Source organism: Monodelphis domestica, chromosome X, assembly GCF_027887165.1.
Source record: "Monodelphis domestica isolate mMonDom1 chromosome X, mMonDom1.pri, whole genome shotgun sequence".
Taxonomy (NCBI): domain Eukaryota; kingdom Metazoa; phylum Chordata; class Mammalia; order Didelphimorphia; family Didelphidae; genus Monodelphis; species Monodelphis domestica.
The window spans coordinates 86,256,300-86,281,104 of record NC_077235.1 but is presented as its reverse complement, the minus strand read 5'-3'; the positions used below and the strand labels follow the sequence as shown (position 1 = coordinate 86,281,104).

General features: G+C 52.9%; 1 protein-coding gene across 3 annotated transcripts in view; it reads left to right on the top strand.

Annotated features, from left to right (window-relative positions):
* LOC103102557 (synaptotagmin-like protein 2) overlaps positions 1–23,300 on the top strand; it is a 46,488-nt gene extending 23,188 nt beyond the window's left edge. The window contains exons 1-7 of one of the 3 annotated variants that reach the window (XM_056809456.1): positions 17,616–17,960; positions 19,263–19,314; positions 20,470–20,568; positions 20,809–20,978; positions 21,424–21,526; positions 22,824–22,985; positions 23,107–23,300. In XM_056809456.1, coding sequence (XP_056665434.1) covers positions 20,470–20,568; positions 20,809–20,978; positions 21,424–21,526; positions 22,824–22,985; positions 23,107–23,118 — 546 coding nt within the window. In that variant the 5' untranslated portion in view covers positions 17,616–17,960; positions 19,263–19,314 and the 3' untranslated portion in view covers positions 23,119–23,300. Of the gene's footprint in view, positions 1–17,615; positions 17,961–19,262; positions 19,315–20,426; positions 20,569–20,808; positions 20,979–21,423; positions 21,527–22,823; positions 22,986–23,106 lie in introns of those variants that run through there. The other 2 variants (XM_056809457.1, XM_056809458.1) reach the window with 2 other exon arrangements.
* The last annotated feature ends 1,505 nt before the right edge of the window (positions 23,301–24,805 follow it).

Genomic DNA, 24,805 nt, shown 5'->3' with positions numbered 1-24,805 from the left:
TCCCTACCCCACTTCATACTCCCCTAATTTCTTACCTTTCTATCTCCCTTCCTCCCTAGCCCCCTTTAAACCTCCCTCTTTCCCTCACCCTCCTTTCTCTCTATAGCTTCAGTATCTTCCTCTCTCCTTACTTCCCTATCTCCCTCCATGTCCATATCTTACCTTATTTCCTCCCTCCCTCCCTCCCTCCCTCCTCTTACTTCTGTCCTTCCCTCCCTTCCTACCTCCCTACTCATATCCCTCTATCCTTTCCCCCCTGCCTCCTTCCTTCTCTACTTCCCTACCTACCTTGCCGCCTCCCTACCTGTTTACCTCTAAACTACCCTGATGTCCCTCAACCTGTCTCCCTTCTTCCCTCCAACCATACCTTCTCCTTCCCTACTTTTGCACCTCCCTACCTACTTCCATCCCTCCCTCACAACCTAAGTACCTCCCTCCCATCCCATTTCTCTCCTCCTACACCCCCTTACCTGATACTTTCCTCCCTCACAACCTCCCTCATTTCTTATCTCCTTCCCTCACTCTATCTCCATCTCTCCTCAGTAACTCCTTCCTTTCTCCCTCTTTGTGTAACTCCTTCCCTCCTTCCCTCTTTTCCTCCTTCCTTCACTCCCTCCCTAGATCCCTCTAAACCTCTCTACCTCCCTACAGCCCCTCTACTTTTCTCATTCCCACCTTCCTTCCTCCTTCCTAGTTCTCTCCCTCTCACTTAATTCCTATTTCTCACTCTTTCCTTCCCTCCCTCCATCCCTCTTTCCCTGGCTCCCTGCTTTTCCACCTCCTTCCCTCCATCTCTACTTCCCTACCTCCCTAACACCTTCCTTCCCTCTACCTCTCGCTCAACCTTAGTCCCTTCTCTATCTAACTCCTTACCCTCCCTCTCCTCCCTAGCTTGCACTGTTCCTAACTCTCCATCCTTCCCTTTCCTTCCCTCCCTCCTTCCTTCCCTCACCTCTCTACCTTCTTACCTCTTTACCTCCTTCTGCCTACCTCCAGTCTCTTCCTAACTCCTTACCTCTCTTCTTCCCTCCCTCCCTTCTCTTCCTCCCTTTCTACTTCCCTTCCTCCATTCCTTTCTCTACCTCACCTCCCTTGCTCTCCTCACTCCTTCCTTTCCTACCTCCTTCTTTCCCTCCTTTCCCTCCCTCCCTCCATTCTTCTAAAATTCCGTACTTCCCTAAATCTTCTCTCCCTTTCTCCCTCTTTCCTTCCTTTTCCTCCTTCTATACCTAACTCCTCACGTCCATACTTTCCTACCTCCTTCCCCTTCCTCCCTTTCTACTTATCTCCCTCTATACCTTCTTCCTTCTCAACCTAATTTCCATGCCTGTCTGTCTCCCTTCCTCATTCCCTAGCTGTCTCCCACTCCCCCCAACTTTCTTCCTTCCCTATTTCCCTCCTGATCTTCACTCTTCCTTGTCTCCATCCCTTCTTCCATACTTCCATCCTCTCTATATACCTAATTCCCTACTATAGCCATCCCTGGCTCCCACCCTCCCTCCCTCCCTCCCTCTCTACTTCTCTTTATATCCCTCCTTCACAACCTTCCTACCTACTTCATTATGTCCTTCTCTCCCTCCCTACTTCTCTACCAATCTCCATCCCTCCATTCAAACATTCCTACTTCCCTTTTCCCTTACTCCTTCCCTACCTAACTACCTATCTACCTATCTCCCTCCCTTCCTCCTTATTTTCCTTCTACTCTCCCTCCCTCCCTAGATCCTGCCCTCCCTCTCTCATCTTACTTACCTCCCAATATACATTCCTTCTTCCATCCCTAACTGCTTACCTACCTCAATATCTCCCTCAATCAACTGTCTCCCTCTCTCCTTATGTCCCTCTATAACTTGATCCTTCTCTACTTCATTCCTTACCTCCCTCTTTTTCCCCCTCCCTCCAGCCCTCCCTTTCTTTCTACATCCCTATCAACCTCACTCCCTTTTTTCTTACTTCCTCCCCTCCCTCTCTAGATCCTTCAAAACTTTGCCTCCGTACCAACTTCTCTCCTTCTCCCTCATCTCCTTCCCCCTTTCCTTTCCTTTCCTTTCCTTTCCTTTCCTTTCCTTTCCTTTCCTTTCCTTTCCTTTCCTTTCCTTTCCTTTCCTTTCCTTTCCTTTCCTTTCCTTTCCTTTCCTTTCCTTTCCTTTCCTTTCCTTTCCTTTCCTTTCCTTTCCTAACTCCATACCTTTATCCCTTCTCTACCCAATTCCTTATCTATTTCCTTCCCTCTTTCCCTCCCTTCTTAGGTCTTTTCCTCTCTCCCTCTATTGCTCCCTCTCTCCCTACTTTCTACCTCCATACCTCCTTCTCTAGATGCCTCTAAACCTCCTTACGAACTTCCCTCCTCTCCCTCTCTCCTTTCTCCCCATTTCTCTCCCTCCCTTCCTACCTCTCTCCCTCACATTTTCCCCTCCCTCTTAGATCCCTTTAAATCTCCCTACCAAACTTTCATGCTCCCCTCCCTCGACTTCCCTCTTTTCTTCTGCCTCCATACATCCCTCCTTCTCTACCTAACTTCTTACTTATCCCTTCCATCACTCTCTTCTCTCCAGTCTTTCTTCCTACCTCCTTAACGCCATCCTTCTTTCTCTCTCCTTTCCTTCTTTCTTACCTCCTTTCCCTCCCTAGATTCCTTTAAATCTATTTCCCTCTCTACCAACCTCCTGCTCCCTCCCTTATTACCTTGTTCTCTCCCCCTTTCCCTCTCCCTCCCTCTCTACTTCCCTATTTGCCTCCCCACATCCCTCCCTTCCTAGCTCCCTCTAATCTAAACCACCCTATCTCCCTACCAACCTCCTTTCCTACTTCTCTACCAACCTTCCCTTTCCTCCTGCCTGACTCATCCCCCCCCCAAACTTCCTTCCTTCCAACCTTCCTACCTATGCTATTACATCCCTTCCTAATTTCTTACCTCTCCCTACCTGCATCCCTTTCTATCTTCCAAATTCCCATCCCTCCCTATCTCCTCCCTCCTTCCCTCCCAAGCTCCCTAATTTCCTACCTTCCTCCCTATATCCCTCCTGCCCATACCTTCATTTCTCCTTCCCTCTTTATCTTGTTCCCTCCTTCCCTCTATACCCACCCCAGCGTTTCCCTCCCTACTTTTATCAATCCCTCCTACCTTCCTACTTCCCTCTGTCTCCCCACCTCCTTCATTACCTATCTTCCTACCTATCTAGCACCATATCTTCTTTCCTTCCCTCTGTCCTTCCCTCCCTCCTTTCCACTCTCTACTCCTCTACTTCCCTATCTACATCACAACCCTCTTCCTCCCTAGTTCCCTCTAAACTACACTATCTCCCTCTCTTCCTTCCAACCTTCTTCCCTCCTTCCCTTCATCCCTCCCTCTCCCCATCTCCCTCCCTCATTGCATCCTGCATTCTATTCTCTCTCACTCCCTTCCTATCTTCCTGCATCCCTTGCTTCCTCCCTCACTACTTCTCTCCCTCCCTCAATACATCCTTCTCTCCTGACCTTCTTCCCCCTCCATCTCCCTATTTCACTAGCTCCCTCTTTCCTTCTGTCTATTCATCCCTCCTCTCCCTTGTTCCATATCCACTCCCAAATCTCCACCCCTTCTTCCTTCTCTCCCCCACTACAGCCTTCCCTCCCCATCTCCTTACCTGTCTCTTCATCCAGACCTCCATCTCTACCTTCTTCCCTGCATCCTTACCTCCCCCCTCTCTCCCTCCCACCTTCCTGCATCCCTACCTATCTCCTTCGGTCCCTCCCTCCCATCTTCATTCCCTCTCTACCTCTCCCCTATATTTTTCATTACCTATTTACCTATTTTTCCATTACTGTACTTCCTTTCCTTCCTCCATACCTTCTTCCCTGCCTCCCAACCTCGCTACTTTCCGGACTCCCTTGTTCCCTAACTCCTCTGCTCTCTTCTATCTCTTTACCTCCCTCCCTCCTTCCTCCTCCCTCCTTCCCACTCTACATTTTTACTTCCCTCCCTCCCTAGCCCTGTACCTCCTTACCTCCACCACTCCATACCTCTCTCCCTCTTTCCCTCCCTTCCAGCCTCCTAGTCCTCTCAACCTGGATAACATTCTATTGAAGCAAGGAGATTATAATTGAGAAAAAATCAAGACAGAGCTATTGCCCAGGGATAGAATCTTAGGGAGACACATAGTTCTGAAGCACTGGAACTTCTACTGAACAGAAGAGGGAGGTTCAAATTATCTTTTTGAAAAGGGGGAGGTAGTAACAGCCAGGTTACTTGAATTAGCTGAAGCTTGGGACACAGGAAATAGCCAGAGTCTAAGATGGCAGGGAGCATCCTGGATGTAATGGCCAGAGGCTAGGATGATTGGAAAGGATGTAAACTCAATTAATAGTTGATTCAATCTTTTGTCTTTTGTTTTAACCCAATCTGATGGTTCCTTAAAGAAATTGGCATCAATTCCTCTCTCCCTATCTTTCTCCTTCCATCCCTCTCTCTCTCCTTCCTTAAATTTTCCACTCCTTCCTCTCTCCCTATGTACATCCCTCCCTCCCTCATTACCTACCTTACTACCTCCCTCCATCACTACATCCTTCACTTCCATTTCTTCCAGCCCTACCTACTTCTTTCCTCCTTCCCTATCTACCTTTTCCCCTACCTCTCAGCCTCCCTAACTACCTCTCTATCCAGCTTCCTGCCTCCCTTCCTCTTTTGCTCCTTTCCTCCTTTTCCCCCCATCTTCCTCTAAACTACCCTAAAACCCTACCTCCCTTCCAACCTCCTTCTCTTTTTCTACTACCTTCCCTATCTCCCAGGCTCATTACCTCCCTACCTATCTCCCACCTCTCTTGCCTCTATTTCTCCCTTCTTTCCTCTATACATCCTTGCCTGTCTCCCTCCATACCCATCTCCCTATCTCCCTCCATACTTCCCTACCTATCTCCCAACTTACTTCCTTTCCTAATTCCCACCAGCCCCAATCAACCTCCCTCCCTCTTTCCGAACCTCTTCCCTTCCTTCCTTCCCTCCATACATTCCTACCTCACTACCACCCTCTCTTATTGTATTCCTTGATTACTTTCTCCTTCCCTCTCAGGAAAGAGATGAAAAGAAAACTCCAATCTCTCTCGGATCTTTCTAAAGCTTTATTCAAAGAAAAACAACCTGACTTTCCTCACCACTTTCAAATGAACTCACCACTTTCACTTCTCCCCATTCACCACCCTCATTCATAAAAGAGCAGAGCCTTTCCTTTTAGTAGGTCCTTATGTATGTAGACCAATCCCGGGCCTGGGAGTAGAGGGCATGGCCCCTCCCTGGCCCACGGGATTGGTCCAATTCAAAACCAATCCTATGCTAGGAAGTAGGGGGTGTGGTCCCCCTTGGAAATGGGGGGAAGGAACCTCTGAGGCATGCTGGGAAATGCAGTCCCCGGCCAGGCTATATTTAAAAACCCACACCTCTCTACTTTCCTCCCTCCATCCCTCCAATTTCTCCCTCCCTGCCTCCCTCACAACATCCCTTCCTACTTCATTATGTTCCTCTCTCCTTCCCTGCCTCTCTACCAATCTCTATCCTTTGCTACCTCCAAACGTCTTCCCCTCCTTTGCTACCTGTCTCTCTCCCTCCCAATATGCAGTCCAATATCTCTCCCTCAAGTCTCACGCTCCCTACCTCCTTGCCTATTTTGTCTCCCTCCCTCCCGGTTTCTCTGACTTCACTACATACATTCCTTCTTTTCTCCCTCAGTCACTGCATCCCTTGCTCCCTCCCTCCTTTCTTTCCTCTCCATGTCTCCATGGGAAGGCCCTAACTACTCTCTCCCAGCCTCTCTAACTACCTCCCTCCCTCCTTATGTCCTTCCATAAATTGCTCTTTCTCTACCCAATTTTTACCTCCTTTCTTTCTCTCCCTTCCTCCATCTCTACCATCCTCACTCTCTAATTTCCTACCTCTTTAATTCCTTCCCATCCTCTCTCCTACTTTAATCCCTCAATCCCTCCCTCCTAAACTTTCTCCATTCTCACCTCCTTACCTGCCTCCCCCTTCCTCCCCTTCCTCCTTCCCTCCCTATCATACTCTCTCCCTCCCTGCTTCTCTAGCTTCTCCCTTGTTTCTTGCATTCCTACCATCCTACCTCCCTCCTTATGTCTTTACCTCTCTTCTTCCATACTTTACTCCCTACATCCCTCTCCCCATACTTTCCTCCTTCTCTGACTCATCTTCCTCCTCCTTTTTACCTCACTCCCTCTCTACCTCCCTATGTCTTTCAATCCCTCCCTAGCTACATTCCTCCATCCCTAGATGCCTCCTAACATCCCTACTTCCCTACCAACTTCCCTCTTTCTCTCCTCTCCTCCCTCATTCCCATTCTCCATACTTTCCTCCATCTCTCTACCTAACTTTTTAACTTCCTCACTCCCTCCTTATCCCTCCCCCAGCCCTTTCCCTCTCTCCTTGCCTACTTTAGTCTCTCCCTAACTCTTTACCTCCTTTTCTCCCTCCCTGAATTCCTACCTGGATGCATGCCTTTCTTTCCTTCCCTCTATCTCTTCATCCCTACCTCCCTAATATCTTACGTTCTTCCTTCCCTTCCTGGATCCCTCTAACCCCCTCCCCTACCAATTTTCCTCCTTCCCACCCTCTTTCCCTCCTTCATGGCCTCTTTTCCTCCTTCCATATCTTTCTCCTCTTATGACTACTTACCTTCCTCCCTCCCTCCATTCTTATCTCTTTCACTCCTCCCTCCTTATGTCTTCCCATATCTTCCTCCCTAAATAATTTCCCATCTCTAAGCTTTCCTCCCTCCCTACAAACTGCCATCTTTCCATTATCATTCCTTCCTCCCCTCTCCCCATAACTTCCTCTCTACTCCTTATGTCCCTTTCTCCTTTACCTCCCTAGCTCTCTCCCTTCCTATTTCACCTCTTACATTGATCACACCCTCCATCCTTTCTTCCCTACATCCCTCCCTCTCTTCTTACATCACCCACTCTCTCCCTGCTTTCCTATTTCCTTCTTCCTTAGATCCCCCTAAACCTCCCAACAAAATTTTCTCCTTCTGTCTCTCATTCCTCCTTACATAACTTCCTCCTTCACATAAGTTCAACCTACCTTTCTCTCTCCTTGATCTAGCCCTGTCTCCCTCCCTTGGTACCACCCTACCTCCTTACTTCCCTCCTTACATCTCTCCCCCCCAACTATTTCCCTCTCTTCCTCTCTTCCAACTTTCCTACCTTCTTACTTCCCTCCTTAAGGTTCCTCTAAACCTCCATTCTTTCTTATCAACCTCCCTCCCTACTTTCCTATCTCATTCACTCCTTGCTAGATCTCTGTAAACCTCCCTAAGCCCCACCAACTTCCCTTGCTCCAACCTCCTTCCTTCCTTTCCTCCCTTCTTACATCCTTTGCTCTCTTCCTCCCTCACTCCCTCCCTTCCTGTTTTCCTCCCTCCTGTATTTTCCTCCTTCCCTATTTCATTTCATCTCTATTTTTCACCTTTTCAGTACCTTCCTACCAATTTATCTAGTACCTTCCCTCCCTCCTTACCTGACTGATTACCTCCATCTCATCTTCCCTCCCAACTCCCTTTCTCCCTCCCTCCCTTCCTTTCATCTCCCTACCTCCCTTCCTCTCTTCTTACATCTCTCCCCAGCTGTATCCATCCCTAACTCCCAAACTCCCTCTTTTCCCTCCCTAGTTCCCAAACTTTTCTTCTTACCTCCCTACATACACCCTTTTCCCCCTCCCTCTTCTTCCTCTCTACCTCACTATCTCCCTCTCTTATTATGTCTCTTGCTCCTTCCTTCTCTCATTTTATCCCTTGCTTCCTCCTTCCTTCCTTCTTCCATTTCCAATATACTCCCTACTTCCCTACCTCTCCTGCCCACTACCTTCTTCCCTTCCCATCTTCCTATTTCCCTACCTTCATTCTTCCCTACCTGTCTCCCTCCCTTCCTACATCCTTCCCTCCCTTTATCCCTCCTCTCTTTCCTTACCCTTTCCCTTACCCACCTATTTACCTAGTACCTTCCCTCCTTTTCTCCCTCTCTTCCTCCTCTATTTCCCTAATTCCCTACTTGTCTCCTCATCTGCTTTAATTAACCCTCAGATGAAGTGAGACCCACTCCTAAACCACTGAAATGTGCAGAATGAGACACTGAAAACTAAGGCTTTCCAAAAAAGCTTCATATGGTGAGACTGCATTATCTTAAAAAAAGGTTTAGATTGTTGACTTGATTTTCCCCAAAACAATAGAGCATGATGACAAAGGTCCAAAGATTCAGGAAGCCCTATCCATGCAGAAAGAAAAACACCTATGGCAAATGGGAAGGGAAAGTTGGGGCCAATTTCTAATGTAGTTCCACCATTATCATTTCAGGTTTTAAAAGAAAGGCAGGATCTGTTTTATGATGAGAGAAGCAAGTGCTCATTTCCAGGATTCCCTCATAGATTCAAGGGATGATTTTATGTTGAAATGTTACAGAAGATGCCAATGGGAAAGGTCCCTAGTGCCAGACAGGTCATAATCAAAGGATTTGGATGGATGTAGAAGGGATGGAGATACTATATACCTCTTCCTCTCTTCATCCTTCCATACTTTCCTTCCTCCCGTATCCACTCCATTATCTTTACTCCTCCCTCATCTACCTATCTACCTCCCTACTTTCTTTCCTCCCTTCCTACTTCCCTATCTACCTTGCAACCTCCCTTCTTCCTTAGTTCTCTCTCCTGACATCCTTTCTTACCTCCCTCCCTCCATATCTCCTTTTATCATCTCTATGTATCTCATTATCTCCTTCCTTCAGTGAATTCCTTTCCCTTTCTCTTCTATTCCTAGTTCCCTATTTCCTCCTTCTCTCCCTTCCTCCCTACTTATATGCTCCCTCCATCCCTACCAACCTCCTTCTCTCCTACCTTCCTCCCTTTGTACCTCTCTCCCTCCTTCCTACTCTCCTCCCTTTCCTTCCCTACCTATCTCCTTCTTTACATTCCCCCATCCCTACCTCCTAAACTTCCTTTCTCCTTTCTTCCTTACCCTCCATCCCTCCCAAATTCCCTCCTCTCCCTTTCCCTCCCTCCTACCTTTCTAGATTCATTCTTTCCTTCCAAACTCCTTGCATTCCTACCTACCTACTTCCCTCCTTATGTCTTTATCTCTTCCCTCCTTGCCTCCCTCCTTCCTTTCTTACCTCCCTCCTCTTATTTTCTTCCTCCTTCCTATGTCTTTCCATACCTCCTTCCCTAAATAACTTCCTACCTCCTTCCCTCCCTAAATTCCTCTAAGCTTCCTCCCATCCCCACCAACTGCCATCTTTCCCTTATCCCCTTTGCTCCAAAACTTCCTCTCTATCTTACTCCTTACGTTCCTCCTTCCTTATTTACCCCCCAGCTTTCTCCCTCCCTCTTTCCCTTACTACCTCCTTACTTCCCTCCTTACATCGTCCACTCCCTCCCTCCTTTCTTCCCTATGTTCTTCTCCCCTCAGCTTTCCTACTTCCTTCCTCCTTAGACTCCTCTAAACTTCCCTATCTCCCTACCAAATTTTCTCCTCCTTCCCTCATCTCCCCACTTACCCCTCTCTCTACCTAACTTCTTACCACTGCCTCTCCATCCTTACCTCCCTTCCTCTCCATCCTTACCTCCTAACCTTTTATCTTCCCTCCATCCTCCCCTTTTCTACATCCCTCCCTCCCTTTCCTTCCCACTTTTATACCTCCTTCCCTCCCTCCCTAGATCCCTCTAAACCTCCCTACCAACTTCCCTCATTTCCCCCTTCATCCCTCTTTCTCTTCCTTCTTCCATCCCTCTACACCCTTTGTATCTAAGTCTCTACCTTCCTCCCTATCTCCCTCCCTTCCTACTGTTCTACCTCCTTGCCTCCTTTCTTGTCTTTTTCTCCACCCTTTCCTTTTCCCTCCCTGCTTTCCTACCTCTTTCCCTCCCTCTCTACCTAATTTCTTCCCTCCTTACATCATTTTCTCTCTTCCTTTTTCCCTCCCTCACATCTTAGTTCCCTCCCTCCCTACTTTCCTACCTCCTTTCTTCTGTAGATCCCCCTCTGTATCCCCTTTCCTCCCTCCCTACTTCATTTCCTCTCTACCTTCCCCCATCTTTTTCATTATGTACTATTTACCTAGTACCTTTCCTCCTTTCCTCCCTCCCTGCCTGCTTGATAATTTCCATCCCTCACTTCTCTTCCTTCCTTCTATCCTATTTTTCTACCTACTCCATAACTTCCCTTCCCCACTCCATACCTCTCTCCCCACATGCATCCCTCCCTACCTCACAAACTCCCTCCTCCCTCCATCCCTATTTCCCTCCCTCTTTCCAACCCTAGCTCCCTACCTTTCTACCTATATTCTTCTCCCCCTTCTTTTCTACCTCCTTCCCTACCTTAGTACCTCCCTCCATTGCATGCCTCTCCCTCCCTCAGTCCCTACTTCATTGCATTCCTTTCTTCTTCCCTCCTCTACCTCACTACACTTCCCCCTCACTAAAACCCTATCTCCCTACCTCCTTCAGCCCCTCCATTCCCTTCTTTTCTACCTATATCCCTTCCTCCCCCTTCCTCCCTCTCTCCATCCTCCTTCCATTTTTCCTTCCATCTTACCTCCCTCCTTCTCTCCTTACTTTCCTAGCTCCTCTCTTCCTAGATCCCTCTAATCCTCCCTACCAACTTTTTTCTTCCCTTTTTTCCTCCCTTCTTAACTCCATATCTTTCTCTTTCTACCTAATTCCCTCAACTGAATTCTTCACATCCAGCCTCCCTCCCTCTTTATGTCTTTTCCTCCTAACTTCTTGGCTCTCCCCTCAGCCCTTACCACTCTCTTCTTACCTCTCTTCCCTCCCTTTGTAACTCCCTATGTGCCATCCTAAGTTCCTACTTACTTGCCATGCTATCTCCCTCCCTCTCTCCCTACATCCTCCCTCCTTCCCTTCTAACCTCTCAAACTACCTCTCCACCTCCATTCCTACACCCCTTTACCCATCTCCCTTTCCTACCATCTCCCTCCCTCCCTAACTCCTTATTTCCTTCCTGTGCTCCCTCTATACCACTCTCATGCTCTCGCTCATTATGTCCCTCCTTACTTTCCTCCTTACCTCTCTCCTGCCTTCCTTCCTTACCTCCTTACCTACCCCCTCCCTCCCTTCCAACCACCCTACCTATCTACTTCTCTCCCCAACTCTCTCCTTTCCTCTCTCCTTTTTCTCTCCTTAATTATCTCCCTCCCTACTTATCTTCTTCCCCACTACCCTAGCTACCTTCTTCTCTACCAATACCCTCCACCCCTTCCTCCCCTACTACCTACTTCCCTCCCACCCTACTTCCTTACTTACCTATAGATATCTTCCTTGCATAGCTACCTCCTCTCCCTCCATCCTTCCACCTTCCTATCTGCCTACCTTCCTGTCTCCTTTTCCATCTTCTTTCCTTCTATGCTTCCTTCTCTTCCTCCCTCTCTCCGTCTAGCTTTCTCTCAATTCCTCCCTTCCTCCCTAACTTCCTCCCTTTCTCCTTACCTCTCACCCTCCCAACTTCCTTACATCTGTTTCCTGAACATGGGGGCAAGAGACCATGATCCTTCTCAGAGGTCTTTCCTAGGGACAGAATCAGTTCTCTTTTGGACACAGCACAATGGAATCATAGATGGAGAGTCAACAAAGAGAAAGCTGGAAAGATAGTGGAGCCCATGGGTGGGTAGGGGAGGAGCCATGAAAACATTTGAATTCCAACCAAGGGGCAATCAGAAAACAGTGCAGGGCTTAGAGCAGTGAGGCAGAAGAGAGATCTTACCATAAAGATAGATGGACTGTTAGGCCATGGTTCTCAGGATAGACTGGAGGAAGGAGAGAATGGAGGCAGGATTGCTTAGATTGCATCCTCGAAACTTGATATCTTGGGAGGCTAGATAGGAGAAATCAAATAGGGAGCAAGACTGCTGGAGGGAGAGTGCAAGAGGAAAGAGTCCAAACAACTGTTGGAATTCAAGATGAGCACAGGAGATGCTGAATCTTTGGGGAGGCTTCGAACTAGCCATTCAGGCAGCCAGCATTCACTGAGGCTGCTGAGCGTCCAACATCAGTGAAGGAAAGAAGAAAGGAAGGAAAGAAACAAGCATTTAGTATGTGGAGAGCACTGAGCTAAGCAATGGAAAAGACCACTGATGGGGAAGGTTGCTACTGCAAGACTGATGGAAAGGCCTTATGCTCTTTAGGATGCAGAGGCCTCCTCTTTAGTGTCATTGCCACCCATCAAAAGCTGAGTTTCTGGATATTGGTCAAGAACTTTGGGGGTCAGTGCTTTTGTTTTGGGGTACCAACCTTTTCCTGTATCTTCAGTGGGGTTGTGGCTGCCTTCCCTGAAGGAGCAGTCAGTGAGCAGGCTTCATCTCCACAGCCAGAATAGGGCACAGGGGGCTGGGTGCAGGGCTATGCTCCAGGCTTAGGGTAGGGATGAACTTGCCCAGCTGTCTTCCTTCTGTCACTCCCTTCTCCCTCAGGGGTCCAGTGAATGTTGTGGGGCTTGGGGACTGCCCCAGGTGATTGGCAAAGCAGGGCTCAGGGAGACCTTCTCCCTGGAGAAGGTGAAATGAGCCAGGTTTTAGGAGTTCCAAGTCAAAGGATCAGGAGCCTGAGATCTTGGCTAGCTCTCGGGCCCCCTTCCCTCTCTGGCACCCGTTCTCTAAAATGAAGGGGTGGGGTGGGGAGGCATAAGTGGACTTGAGGGTCCCCTCCTGCTCTCAAACCTGTGTGGTTGAGAACTAGGAGGAGTCAAAAGAGGACAGGTTTTGAAGCAGAGGCCATCAGAAAGAGGGTGAGCAAGTGAGAAGGGTAGGACGAGTTTGGCTCTGGAGAGGGGAGGAGGCTACAGCTTGAGGGTGACCAGTGGAAGGGCAACTGCAGATGGGCTGGCAGAAGAAGCAGGGGTGCAGGGAGTGCCTCTCCTGGGGTGCAGAAGCTGGAGTGCAAAGACTGGTGTGAGCCGGTCTGCTGGGCCCACTGCTGCTCCTCAGTGATGTTCACCTTTGTGATGTAGAGGAAAGGGTAGGACTGCATCTGGGATCAGCCCAGCTGGGCTGGAATCTCAGCTCTGCTCTACTTAGTAGTAGAGTGCCTGGGTGACCTTGGGCCAGTCCCTTACTCTCTCCAAGTTGCCAGAAACACTAAGTGATGTCTTGGGTCCAGCTCTAGATCTGACCTGTGCTCCATGGTCAGCCCCCTCAGCCTTCTGGGAGCTGATATTGTCAGCTGGCAAAAGCACACTCATTCTTACACCTAGTGCAGCCTCAGCCCTGACTTTGAGGGGCTTGGGCACAGCCACCCTCACGTCCAGTGAGACGACCCTGGGCAGGAAAGAAAAACCGAACCCCAAACCTGGGCCTTTGATTCATGATAAAGCCTGTGCCCCAGATGATGGAAGGAACAGAGCCCTGAGAGGAGAGGAGAGCCCCTGGATGTGGTGGTCAGGCAGGGGCACTGGAGGCTCAATAGCCTTTCTACCAGCCTGAGCTCTTTAGGAGTAGGACATGGGCTGAGGGGTCTTCCAGCCAAGGCTGGAGGAGCACTTTGGCAGGCCTAGTTTGGTCTAGACAGTAACAGCATTTATGTGGTACTTATGTGTGCCAGGGACCATGCCAAATGCTTCTCAAACAGGATCTCATTTGGTCCAGGAGGGAGGAGGTGTCCTGGGGAATAGATGGGGAAACTGAGGCAGACAGCAAGGAAGTGACTTGCCCAGCTAGGGAGTGTCTGAGGCTGGAGGTCTTCCAGAATGGCTTGTTGCCTCTGAGCCTGAGCAAAGAGGAGTCAGGGAGCTGGGAGCCCCTGCCCCCCTCTTCCCTGGGTCACATCCCTGTGGAAAGCCACAGTTCAGGGCACTGAAAACCAAACAATCCTGATGAAGAGCTTCACCAGCTTGAGAGAGAATGTTGTTTTGAATCCCGGTGGGTTTCTGGACCCTTCTACTTGAGTTTATGGAGACAGATGGCCCCCTCACTCCTGCCACCTAGATGGAGAGGAAATGACTGAGCCCAGCAAACTGGTCACCCCTGTGGGGGGCAGTGAGATCACAAAGCCTGAAGGATGTCACTATGCAGAGGGGGTTCTGAGGTTGTCATGACTGAGGGGCCCTACATCAGACAACATTCCTTCCCTGGGAGGCTGATGGGAATGGTGGTCTCATAGCCTTCTTATAGGGGAGGAGATGAAAGAACAGCAGCCACACTCTCCTCCTATGAACTCTGTGGCAGTTTTGAGACTTTTTCGACTGTCCCCTGGACAGATTCCAGTGAAAAGAGTGGAGGATAGATCTGGATTCCAACCAACACCTGAGACCCTTCCCTACCAACAAGGATGCCTTCATCTCAAGAAGTTGGCCGTGTTCTTTTGAGAGGAAATGGGAGAGGGAGATCCATTCATCCACCAGCAGTTCGTGTCAGGGTCGGCTATCCCCTCCCTAACTTGCTTGTTACAGCTTTGGGTGGAGGAGGTGATCAGATCCCTGGGGCTGTACCACGACCCCCTATTGTCTTTGAACATCAGCCTCAGCCATTCCCCGAATATTTCCATCGATCCTTTGTTGATGCTGGCGACAGGAGAGATGGAGTCCAAGGGAGATGGTTCCACGTCCTTCCAGACTATCATCACCTCAGACCTACATCAATGGCCATTGCTGAAAGATATCAAGCCCTCCCGGAGGGTATGCTGGCAGTCCTGTCTGGAGTGAGAGATGGAAGATTAGCAGAAGGAAGAAGATTTGGAGTGGCTGCTCCTGCCCACTACCAATCTCACCCCTATGGCTCTCCAGGACCAATAGCTAGGAATAGAAATGGAAGATCTAGACCTCCTTTCTGGTACTTAAGATACCCAAATATTCCAGTGGACCCTGTACAGGAAGATGGAAGAGCAGAAGATGTTCCTTTTGCTCAGATCCCAACAGGGGCATGATAATTGGGGTCTAGGAAGGACTAAAAGCTTAATAACCCCTTCCATTTCCTTCCCATCACTTTACATTCCCTTCCCTTCCCTTCCCTTCCCTTCCCTTCCCTTCCCTTCCCTTCCCTTCCCTTCCCTTCCCTTCCCTTCCCTTCCCTTCCCTTCCCTTCCCTTCCCTTCCCTTCCCTTCCCTTCCCTTCCCTTCCCTTCCCTTCCCTTCCCTTCCCTTCCCTTCCCTTCCCTTCCCTTCCCTTCCCTTCCCTTCCCTTCCCTTCCCTCCCCTCCCCTCCCCTCCCCTCCCCTCCCCTCCCCTTCCCTTCCCTTCCCTTCCCTCCCCTCCCCTTCCTTTCCCTTCCCTTCCCCCCATCCCCTCCCCTTCTCTTCTCTCCCATCCCCTTCCTTCCCTTCCCTCCCCTCCCCTGCCCCCCCTCCCCTTCCCCTTCATCTGTGGCACTTCCCCTATGGCCACATGACTCCCTCCACAGCTTTCCTGGAGATTTCAGAAAATCAGAAGGTGCAAAGTCATCCTCTCCCCAGATGTTGCTCATGGAGGACGTTCTTTGAAGTTTTAATGTGTTATCTTACATTCTTTGCTCTAAGAGTAAAAAAGCTCACCCGTCCCCAAAAGAAAAATAAAGATCTTCTATGGTGACTTGTTCGTAGTCCTTCTTCTTATTTCTGCTCCTCAGTCATCCCTTCTGAAAACACAGCCTCCTCCATCTTCCTGCCCCTGCCTCCCCCCATGCCACCTGCTCCCTTTCCCTGTGCTCCCAGGCTCTGCCCCCTGCTCCCCAACCCCTCCAGGTTCCCAGGGAAGGAGCCCTCTGGGGTAGAGGACTTGGGTAGAGAACAAGGTGGAGGTTGGGCTGGGAAAGCCTGGCACCCTGGTCTAGACCCCCTGCCTCCAGCTTCCTCCTCTATGGGGCCCTCTGTCTCTAGCTTCCACTACACTCAAGGTGGGGAGGAGGCAGGGGGAGAGAACCTGCCTGCCTGCCTGCCTGCCTGCCTGCCTGCCAGCCCGCCAGCCCGCCAGCCCGCCAGCCCTGAGGTAGCAAGCCCAGGATGTGGGCAGTCTCTGGTCTGGCCTCCACCTGGCACAGGCTTGACTGTAGTCAGGGAAGGAGAGCCCATCTTCTCTGGGTCTGTTACACAGAGCCTGCCACGAGGGGGAAGGTGCAGATGTGGGCACCTTGGCAGTGACTAGCTGGTTTTCCTGGCATCAGAAGGGAGGGGAATCCTCTCAGGCCAGGATCTGCCCCCTTCGTGCCCTGCTGCTCCAGGGCCAGGGCCGGCTCCCTGGGGTGGGGGGCAGGCTGCTTCCCTCCTCCCCTGGCTTCCATGACCCCTCAGCTCTGCTGATTGCACACAGGGGGCTCCTGCTCACATGGGCTGGGGCCATGCTGCCAACTGTCGCCTGCTTCTAGAACCTTCCCCCTTGACTGCTCCAGCTGCCCCTGCCTGCCTGGCTTGCTCTGTTTCCCCAGCTCAGGAGTCAGCCTGGGCTGCTCCTCCTGGGAGAGGAGGGAGGGCACAGAGGGATGAATTGGGGCAACTGAGTGAACCCACGTGGCAGGCTCCATCTTGTGCCTCTGGTTGGGAGCTGGCTGGGCTCCCTCTCTGGTCAATGGTGGGACCAGCCGGATTCTGCCGAGGGCTGAGAACATTTTACTGAGTTGTGGGCATTGTGGGGAAGCCTGAGTGCACTATTGGGAGCTAAGCCAGGAAACTGGCCCAGCGGGACCTGCTCAGAGCCCATTCCAAGGGCCTGGCTAGACTGAGCAGAAATTCGGAACTAGCCTCCGGCCAGGCCTCCCCACTCCCTCCAGGCTCTCCCCAGAGGCTGAGGGCTGGAAGGGACCTTAGAGGGCAGCATCTCCCACCCTCTCACTTTATAGCTGAGGAAACAGAGGCCCAGAGAGGGGAGGCCTCTGGACCGGGGAGGAAGGTGCTGAGGCAGGGCTCAAAGCCCCGTCCTCTGCGGCCCAGGGCAGCCCTCTGTGCTGGGGGCTCAGGCAGACCAGGGAAGGCCGAAGAAGGCTCTGGTCCTGAGGGGAGGGAAAGGGGCGGCAGCCCAAGGCAGGGGCTCCTGGCCTCGACCCCCGCCCCGCCCCCAGGTCTCCCCCTCTCCTGAAGGAGCCTTCGGACAGCCTCTGCCCAGAAGAGCAGAGAAAGCTGGGCGGGGGAGCTGGGCCACAGTGCCCACAGAGGCCTCGGAGTCCCCGGAGACCCTCTGGGCTCCTGGGCGGCCCCGGCATGGCTCTGAGGGGCCCGGGGCCTCCCCAGCGCTGAGATGAGGCACCACCCTCCCTCTGGAGGGCTGGAGCAGAGGCTGCTGCCGCTGGCCAAGGGCCTGGCGCCTCCCTCTCGTTGGAGCGTTCTGGGAAAGACAGGCCGGGCCGGTGTCTCGGGCCAGGGCCTTCCAGGAGGCTCTTTGTGGTTCGGGAAAGCTGCCAGTGCAGCCCCCCAGCACGCGGGGACCCCCCGGGACACGTCGGCCCCCGAGAGTCCCCGAAGGCGGGGGGGGGGAAGTAGGAGAAAGGCCCTCTGGGGAGAGGACGGGCAGGAAGCCAGGTCAGATGGGAGGGAGTGCCCGGGAGTCCCCGAGGGAGGACGTGGGGCCCGAGTGTGGGGCCTGGGGGCGGCGTGGGGGGTGCAGGCGGGCCGGAGGGCCGGCGGAGAGGTGCAGGGGCGGAGCTCCTGGGCTCTGGAGGGACGTGCTTTTTGCCTTTTGCAGAGAGGCTAACTGGGCTGTGTGTGTTCCCTGAGGGAGCCCCGGGGCTCGGGGCACGGAGGTCCCCGGTGACACTCCCTAAGGAGCTTCCCGAGGACGGATTGGGCCAGCCTGCTGCTGCCCCCGCGGAGGCTCGGGCCAAGGTCACAATTGAGGCTGAGCTGTCCAGGGCTGAGAGCTGATTGGCCGAGGGCTCCATTGTGACGTCACCGCCCAGCCAGTGAAATTGAGGCGCTCTGGCGGGCTTCAGGCAGAGGAGTCTTGTTTAACACAGCGGCTGCTGCGTCCAACAGCCCTGGCCAGGGTGAAGGCAGGCCGTGGAATGAGCCACCACCGCATGGGGTACTGATGCCATCCCTTGTTCTGAAGGCAGCCCGGGGAGGGGCCTGGGCTGGAGCCGTGGGGGGGGGGGTCCCCGAGGGGGAGAGGAGCCCCCAGTTTCTGTTGTGGCTCTGTGTGTCTGGCTCTGGGTGGCTGCTTTTAGGCATTGCCAGACGGGATTCCGAGAAGGGCTGGGCTGGCCCCGGGTCCCTCCCTGTCCGTGACCGCGGACAGCCTCAGAGCCCTCGCCCGTCCCCCCCCCCCCCCCCCCCCCCGTTCAGGCTTCCCAGCTGAGCTCTTTGGCAGACCCAGGCTCAGCACCCTCGACTTTTCCTAGCCTGCTGCCGGGGCTCGGAGGCAGGGAGGGAGAGGCCCTAGGGCGGACGGCGTCCGTCTCTTTCCTGCCTTGGGCCACTCTGCCCTCTTTCGGGGAGGCCTAACTGTGTGCAGGGAGCCAGCAGGGAGGGTCCAGGTTCCTCCCTGCCACGCTGGGGGCTGGGCACAGCGTTTGGGGCTTTTCGGCATAAGGGCCTCCATCTGCGTCTGAGGTTGCCTTCCGGGAAGGCGGGTGGCCCAGGGGGTGCTTGGGGGCGGCAGCCAAGGTTTAAAGCCCCTGGCGATAGAGGAGAGCCCAGAGGTGTGGGCACTGGTCTGCCTGGGGGAGGGGGGAGGCTGCTGCCGGCCCTGCTCCCTTGTCAAACCCTCTGCACCAAGGAGAGTCTGAGCCCTGGCTCCTTCCCAGCCTTGTGTCACAGAGGGTTGCCATGGTGAGTTTCTATTGGTCAGTCCTCAGGGTCAGCTCTCTGTGTATAGGAGGAGGGTGTCGGCTCGGTGCCTGAAAATGGAAACTCTAGGTGCCAGGCAAAGGTGGTCTCTTGACTTTACATGTATGTCAGGGCCTCTTGTAAAGCTGCCTGTGACTGTTGAATCATGATGGGCCAGAGACCAAGTGGTTGGCATGAGAGGAGAGCCCACTGGGTGGGCTTTGAAGGGCTTGGGCTCCTGGGTTCTGTCTCCCTTATCCAATCACTCCCTCTACCTGTCCCCCTCCCCAAGTAGCAACGGGGGCCCCAGGTCTCCTTTTCACCCTTTGTTCCCTTCTGCCTTGGGCAGAGATTCCCCCATGTTTTTGTCCTCCCCACTCCCATGGGATTGCATGCTGGGTACTCAGGAGCAGCAGGGAAAAGAAATGTTGGAACCCAATTTACTTCCAATCTCTTGTGTAGTGGGGTACTGGGGGCCATACAGGGCTGGAGGGCAAGGGGGGAGACAGCAGAAGCATGTGGGGGAAACTGAGTCACTTAGTCTGGGCTCTCTCTGCAGACTCTGGAGACTCTGCCTGGACTGGACCCTGTCAGCAGAATCCTGAACAGAGGTGAGTGTGAGCCATATTCTTATGCTGTCATGCAGGGTAGAGCTCCCTGTATGGCAAAACAAGTGGGAATTTGGGCACCATGGATGCCCAGTCTGCCCATTTGCTGTGATGTCTGGGCTGTCTGTGAGAGGTCAGTGGTGTTTGGGAGGACAAGGAGCCAGCTCAGGGGTTCCAGGAGTCACCCTATAGGAAAGGGATGAGACTGATTGTGCTTGGCTACCTCAGAGGGCAGGACCAACACTTTGAGGTGGACGTTACAGGGTGAGGGATCATGGGAGGAATGAGCCCTATCTTCAAATGCAGTGAGCATCCTAGGGAGAGAGGGAGAAGAGGGAGGAGGAGGAGAGAGAGAGAGCTCTCTCCAGCATTGTAGTCTGTGTGCCTCAGCTTTTTCCTCTGTAAGTTGGGTCCAAAGTATCAGAAGAGATTGAAGAGCCCATTGTGTCCCCCCCCATTTTACTCTAGGGTAGCTGTTCCCTTCCTCACTGTCATGGGGGGTGGCACAGAGGAATCTATGGATTTCTGTGAATGAAAGTTGTATTTAATCCAGTGTGTGTAGAAGGAGATCCAGAAATTCTTCCACAATTCTTTCCCCCAAATGTGGACAAAATGGCTCTACTTTTGTTTGCCACCCAAAAGCCATGTTGAGCCCAGTGGGCTCTGCCTAATTCTCCTTCTGGTGTGCTGGGCACAAATGGTACCCACCTGACTGGAAGCACACCAAAAAGGGTGAACTTCGGCTGTATTCATTTCCTAGCACTCCAGCAGCAGGGTAGCATTCCTTTATACTCACATGTAACTTACTTCATAGCAAATTCTCTAAGTTTCCCATGATCTGGGGGAGGAGAGTCTGGAACACATGTGAAGACTAATGGGTAAAATTCTTTTCTGAATTTCTGAAAGGGCTTTGCAGACCCTGGGAGAGTCCTGAAAGGTCCTTGGTATGTTCCAAGTGGGATGGATGCCCCCTTGGAGAGGTGAATGACAGACAGCACAGGCTGCCCTGGGAGGTCCCTCCCCAGGCTGAGGCTAGTTTGGCCTGCCTAAGCCTGCCTCAGCAACACACTCTGTCTCTCTGGTATTTTTTGGTCCATGGCGTTGGCTGGCACCAGGAGATCTCAGCCCCTTGGTGAGTGTCTGTTGGTTGTTGGACAGATGGAGCCCGATCTGAATCGTGAGGGAAGCTTCCAGATCGACCAAGGCCCAAAGAACCCGAACCCCAAAAGTTCCTCTGACATGATGGCCTCATCCTCTGTAAGTGCCACCATGTGGAAGCATGGCTCCCTTGGGGCTCCCACTCCCCAGAAACAGCCTTGCTGGGCTGAGGGAAGTGACTGTCAGGAAAAGCAGCCCAACTCACCTCCCTCCTAGGCTTTCCCCTTTTTGGTTCCCACTGGATCCAATGCCCTCCCATTTCAGAAGTGACACAGGAGGGCCGGGGGGAGCCTGGACTGGGCAAGGATTTCCTGAGCTGGTTCCTCTGCTTTTGTCCAGGTGAAAGGCAGGGTATATAGTGGCTCTAAAGGGGACCTGAGGCCCACAGATATCCAGGGAGCAGTCCAGGTGGCTCTGGACTATGACAAGACATTTGGAGAATTCAAGATTTACGTGTGTCAGTGCAAGAACCTGGCAGTGGTAGATGGAAGCAAAGGCAGATCTGACCCGTGAGTCCCCTCCCGGCTCGGTCCAATCCTCTGCCTTTGGCCCCTGGTCTGTCCTGGCCCTAGTCCAGGCCCCCTTCCCCTGGGGCCCACAGGCAGGTTCCTTGGGTTTAGCTGTGGGCTTGTGTTGTTGTGCAGTCTGGAAGCTCCTTCTGGGGAATGTTCTTCATCACCGTTGATACCCGGGGCAGGGTGGGAGGAACCTGCTGGGTTGGGCTAAGTTCACTGGTGGGGGAGGGCACCCAGGGTTTGTGAGAAGGGGGCTAGGATGCGTCATGGCACTCAAACTCAGATACACACCACACACACACACATCACACATACAGACAGACCTGGCTCTTCCTTGCCATACACTTGCCCCACTCTGAAGCCCCGTCGGTAGAGCAGGTGTCTGTGGCCATGCCCCAGGCCTGGTGCTCTTCCCACTCCTTGGGTGCTCCCTTTCCAGGTACGTCAAAACCTACCTGATCCCTGACAGCACCCGACTGGGTAAAAGGAAGACGTCTGTGCGGAAAAGGACGGTGAACCCGACTTTCCAAGAAATGCTGAAGGTAGGAAGAGCTCAGTGGCTCAGGCTTCCCACTTGGTTTTCCAAACCCTGTGAGCCTGGAGCTGGCCCCAGGGAGGCAACCCAGGTGGGCAGGCAGGGCTCTAGGTGCCAACAGCCCACACCATGCCAAGATGGCCTCACAGAGCGCTGTCCCCCTCTGTAAAATGGGACTATGATACTAGGGTGCCAGCCTGCCTGCCAGAGGGGCTGTGCATCCGCAGAGATGCTAAGGAACAGCTGTCGGTGTGAGGTGCTCAGGGAGCTGCCATCGCTACTGGGGACTGCCTGGCATGCTTGAAATGCTGGCCAATCATTGGTTCTGTGGGCAGTCCCTGACAGCCAGTAAGTGGGGAGACAGACAGGAGAGCCTCTTGGGCTTGGTGTGCTCTGCTGGCCTCAGCATGCTCAGCCTCCAGGCTGCAGTTGACTTCTGCAGGGGAGTGTCACCGTGCCCTGCCCATGCTCCAGGGGGAGACCCCTGACAAAGCCCATCATTTCCCTGGAATGGATGCCTGAGCTTCCCCTTTAGAGGCTGGGAACTGACCAGTGTGGTTTTCTTCTCTCACCTATATGGGTCAGCGGTTTGGGGTAGAGCACCCTGTGGCTTGGCATCCACTGGGGTTCACCAGTGCAGCCCTCACCAAGAGCTTTCCCTTAAGGAAAAGAGACAGACAGACAGACAGACGAGGGAGAGACATACAGAGACAGGGATATAGAGGAAGGAGGGAAAGAGAATGAGAGACAGAAAGAAAGAAATAGAAGGAAGGAGAGAGAAAAAGGGAAAGGAGACAGTTTAGCAAAACCAACTGACCCTTCCCAGCATTCCACAGCACCTGCACAGCCCCCCTTCTCTGACCCCTCCCCCATTAGGCCTGGCTCTTGTGCACACAGAGGTGGCAGTGATGGATTTCCTGCTGCCCCTTCAGGGCAAACAGTCTTGCTCTCCCACTTCCCAGCCCTCATGCCCTCTGAGCACCTGAGCCTCTTCTCCAGCTGCTGGACAGCTCCTTGGCTCTCAGACTCCCCCACTGCCTCCTCCACTCCCAGGTTGGGGTCTTCCACGTCCTGCCACCCACCTGGCTGGTTCCCTGTCCTCAAGGCTTCAACTCCCCTGGCCTCTTTCCTCAGTCCTCGTTTCTGCCTGAAGGGATGGAGAAAGATGACCCTCCAAAGGGTGTCTGTGACCTTGCGAGGGGCAACAGAAAGGGCCACTTTTGGGTCCGGGGGCCAACATTGGGAAACCAGCCCCAGTGCCTTTGTCCTCATCTGGCCGTGGGGGTGGCTGGGGTGTTTTCCAGTACAAGATTGAGAAAATGGCCCTGATAGACCAGAAGCTGAACCTCTCCGTGTGGCACAATGACCTTCTGGGACATAATATTTTCATGGGAGAGATAGAGATCGACTTGGCCAGCTGGGATTGGGGCAACCGGAAGCTCAACTGGTACACACTTAGACCAAGGGTAAGGCTTGCATGATAGGTGGGGTGGGGATGGGGCAGGGCAGGACAGTGATCAGGGGAGACCTCTGGTCATCCTCCTTCTACCGATGACTCTCCTATTCAGTCTCTGCCTTCTTTTCCAGCACTCACTGTAGCCCTCGAAGTGGCACGTGTAGCTGACCAGGGCAGAAGACAGAGCAGGGAAGACTAGCCCCTGCCGAGGCGGCCTGAACTCCGGGCTTTTGGGGAGGTGGCCCACTGCACCAGAACTTTCTTGGCTTCCCCACCCTCCTGCTGACCCATATATATATGGAGGCTGAAGCCCACTGAAACCCAAGTCCCTGCCCAAGATCTTTTCTTCATGGGAACTCTGAACCCAGCTCCCCTCCCTTGTCTGTGTGCAGTGGAATGGATTAATGAATGGGGGGGGGAAGTATTATGACGCCTGGGGTTCCCAGCCCCACTCCTAGGTCAGGACTGTGCACAGCCATCCTTGAGGCCACAGGCTTCTTCCCTTCTCTGCCCTCTCAACTGGGAGGGCTGTGGGAGGTGTGAGGTGTGCCAGGGTCCCAGGTGAGCTGCACATCAAGAACCCATCCTTGGGAGGAAGCCAGCCATGGCCTTCAGATGCTGTTTCCCTCTGTCTAAGAGGCCAAGACACAAAGGACTAAGGCTCATGCCCTCGGAGGCTCAGGCAGGGGTAGACTTGCCAAGGGCACCCAGGCAACTAGCTCCCTAGTGTCAGGCCTGGCCCGAGAGCCGTGATCTCTAGTGGGTGCCCACTGCCCTTTACTGGTCTCCCACAAAGAGTGCTCCCAGGGAGGCCATGAGCCGTGGCAGGGGGAGATGAGTCACCACAGAAGCTCTTAGCCTCTCCCCTCTCCTAGCTCTTTCCCAGCCCCGAAGTCCCTGGGCAATAGCGAAGGCTTGGTGAGAGCTGGGGGAATTTTGCTCAGTGGTTTGGGAGGGGAAGCCCCCAGCTGTCAGGGAAGTCTGGGAGGGCTTTGGGAATGTGGTCCAGGAAGTTAAGGCAGGGCAAATGGCAAGGGGACAGCAAAGGGGGAGCCCCAGGGAGGGCTAGAAATGCCCCCATATCTGGGCTGCTGCTGCTATGTAGATGGGCTCCTGGGCACTGCCACTGTCCAGGTTTCAGAACCAGGGTGGTACCTGCCTCCACCTCTCCCCAGTGACCCTCCCTCCTGGCCCCCACCGACTGACTTGTGCTTTCAGATTCTTTATGCTCCAACAGACGTGTCTTACATGAATCTCTCAGTTACATGATGAATCTCCCCAACGAACACTGTAGACACACTAGGGTTGCTGCTTCAGTAAATTATTAAGGGGCAGCTAGGTGGCTCAGTGGATAGAGAGGTGGGAGGTCCTGGGTTCAAATTTGACCACAGATACTTCCTAGCTGTGTAACCATGGCCAAGTCACTTAACCCCCTTTGCCTAGCCTTTGCACTCTGCTGCCTTGGAACTGATACTTAGCATGGATTTTAAGTCAGTAGGTAAGGGTTTAACATGTTTATGAACACATTAGTGTTAGAGGAAGAAGTAGGAGCCCTGGCCTGGGGAGTGAGGGGGGTGGGCTGACTTCCAGTAGAGCCAGGAGCTTTGGGGCAAACGAGCAGTAGAGACCAGAAGACCAAAGTTCCATGATCATACTCAGAGGGAGAGCAGTTTAGCATTTCCCCCTCTGAGGATGTCCTTGGTCCTTGGGGCTCTCTGTCCCCATCTGGCCCCTGTCACAGAGGGCTTGCCAAGGATGATGTGTAAGGCTGTTGTCACAGGTAACTCGATCCCTTCCAGCACCTCCAAGAGGGTGCTGTCCAGCAGGATG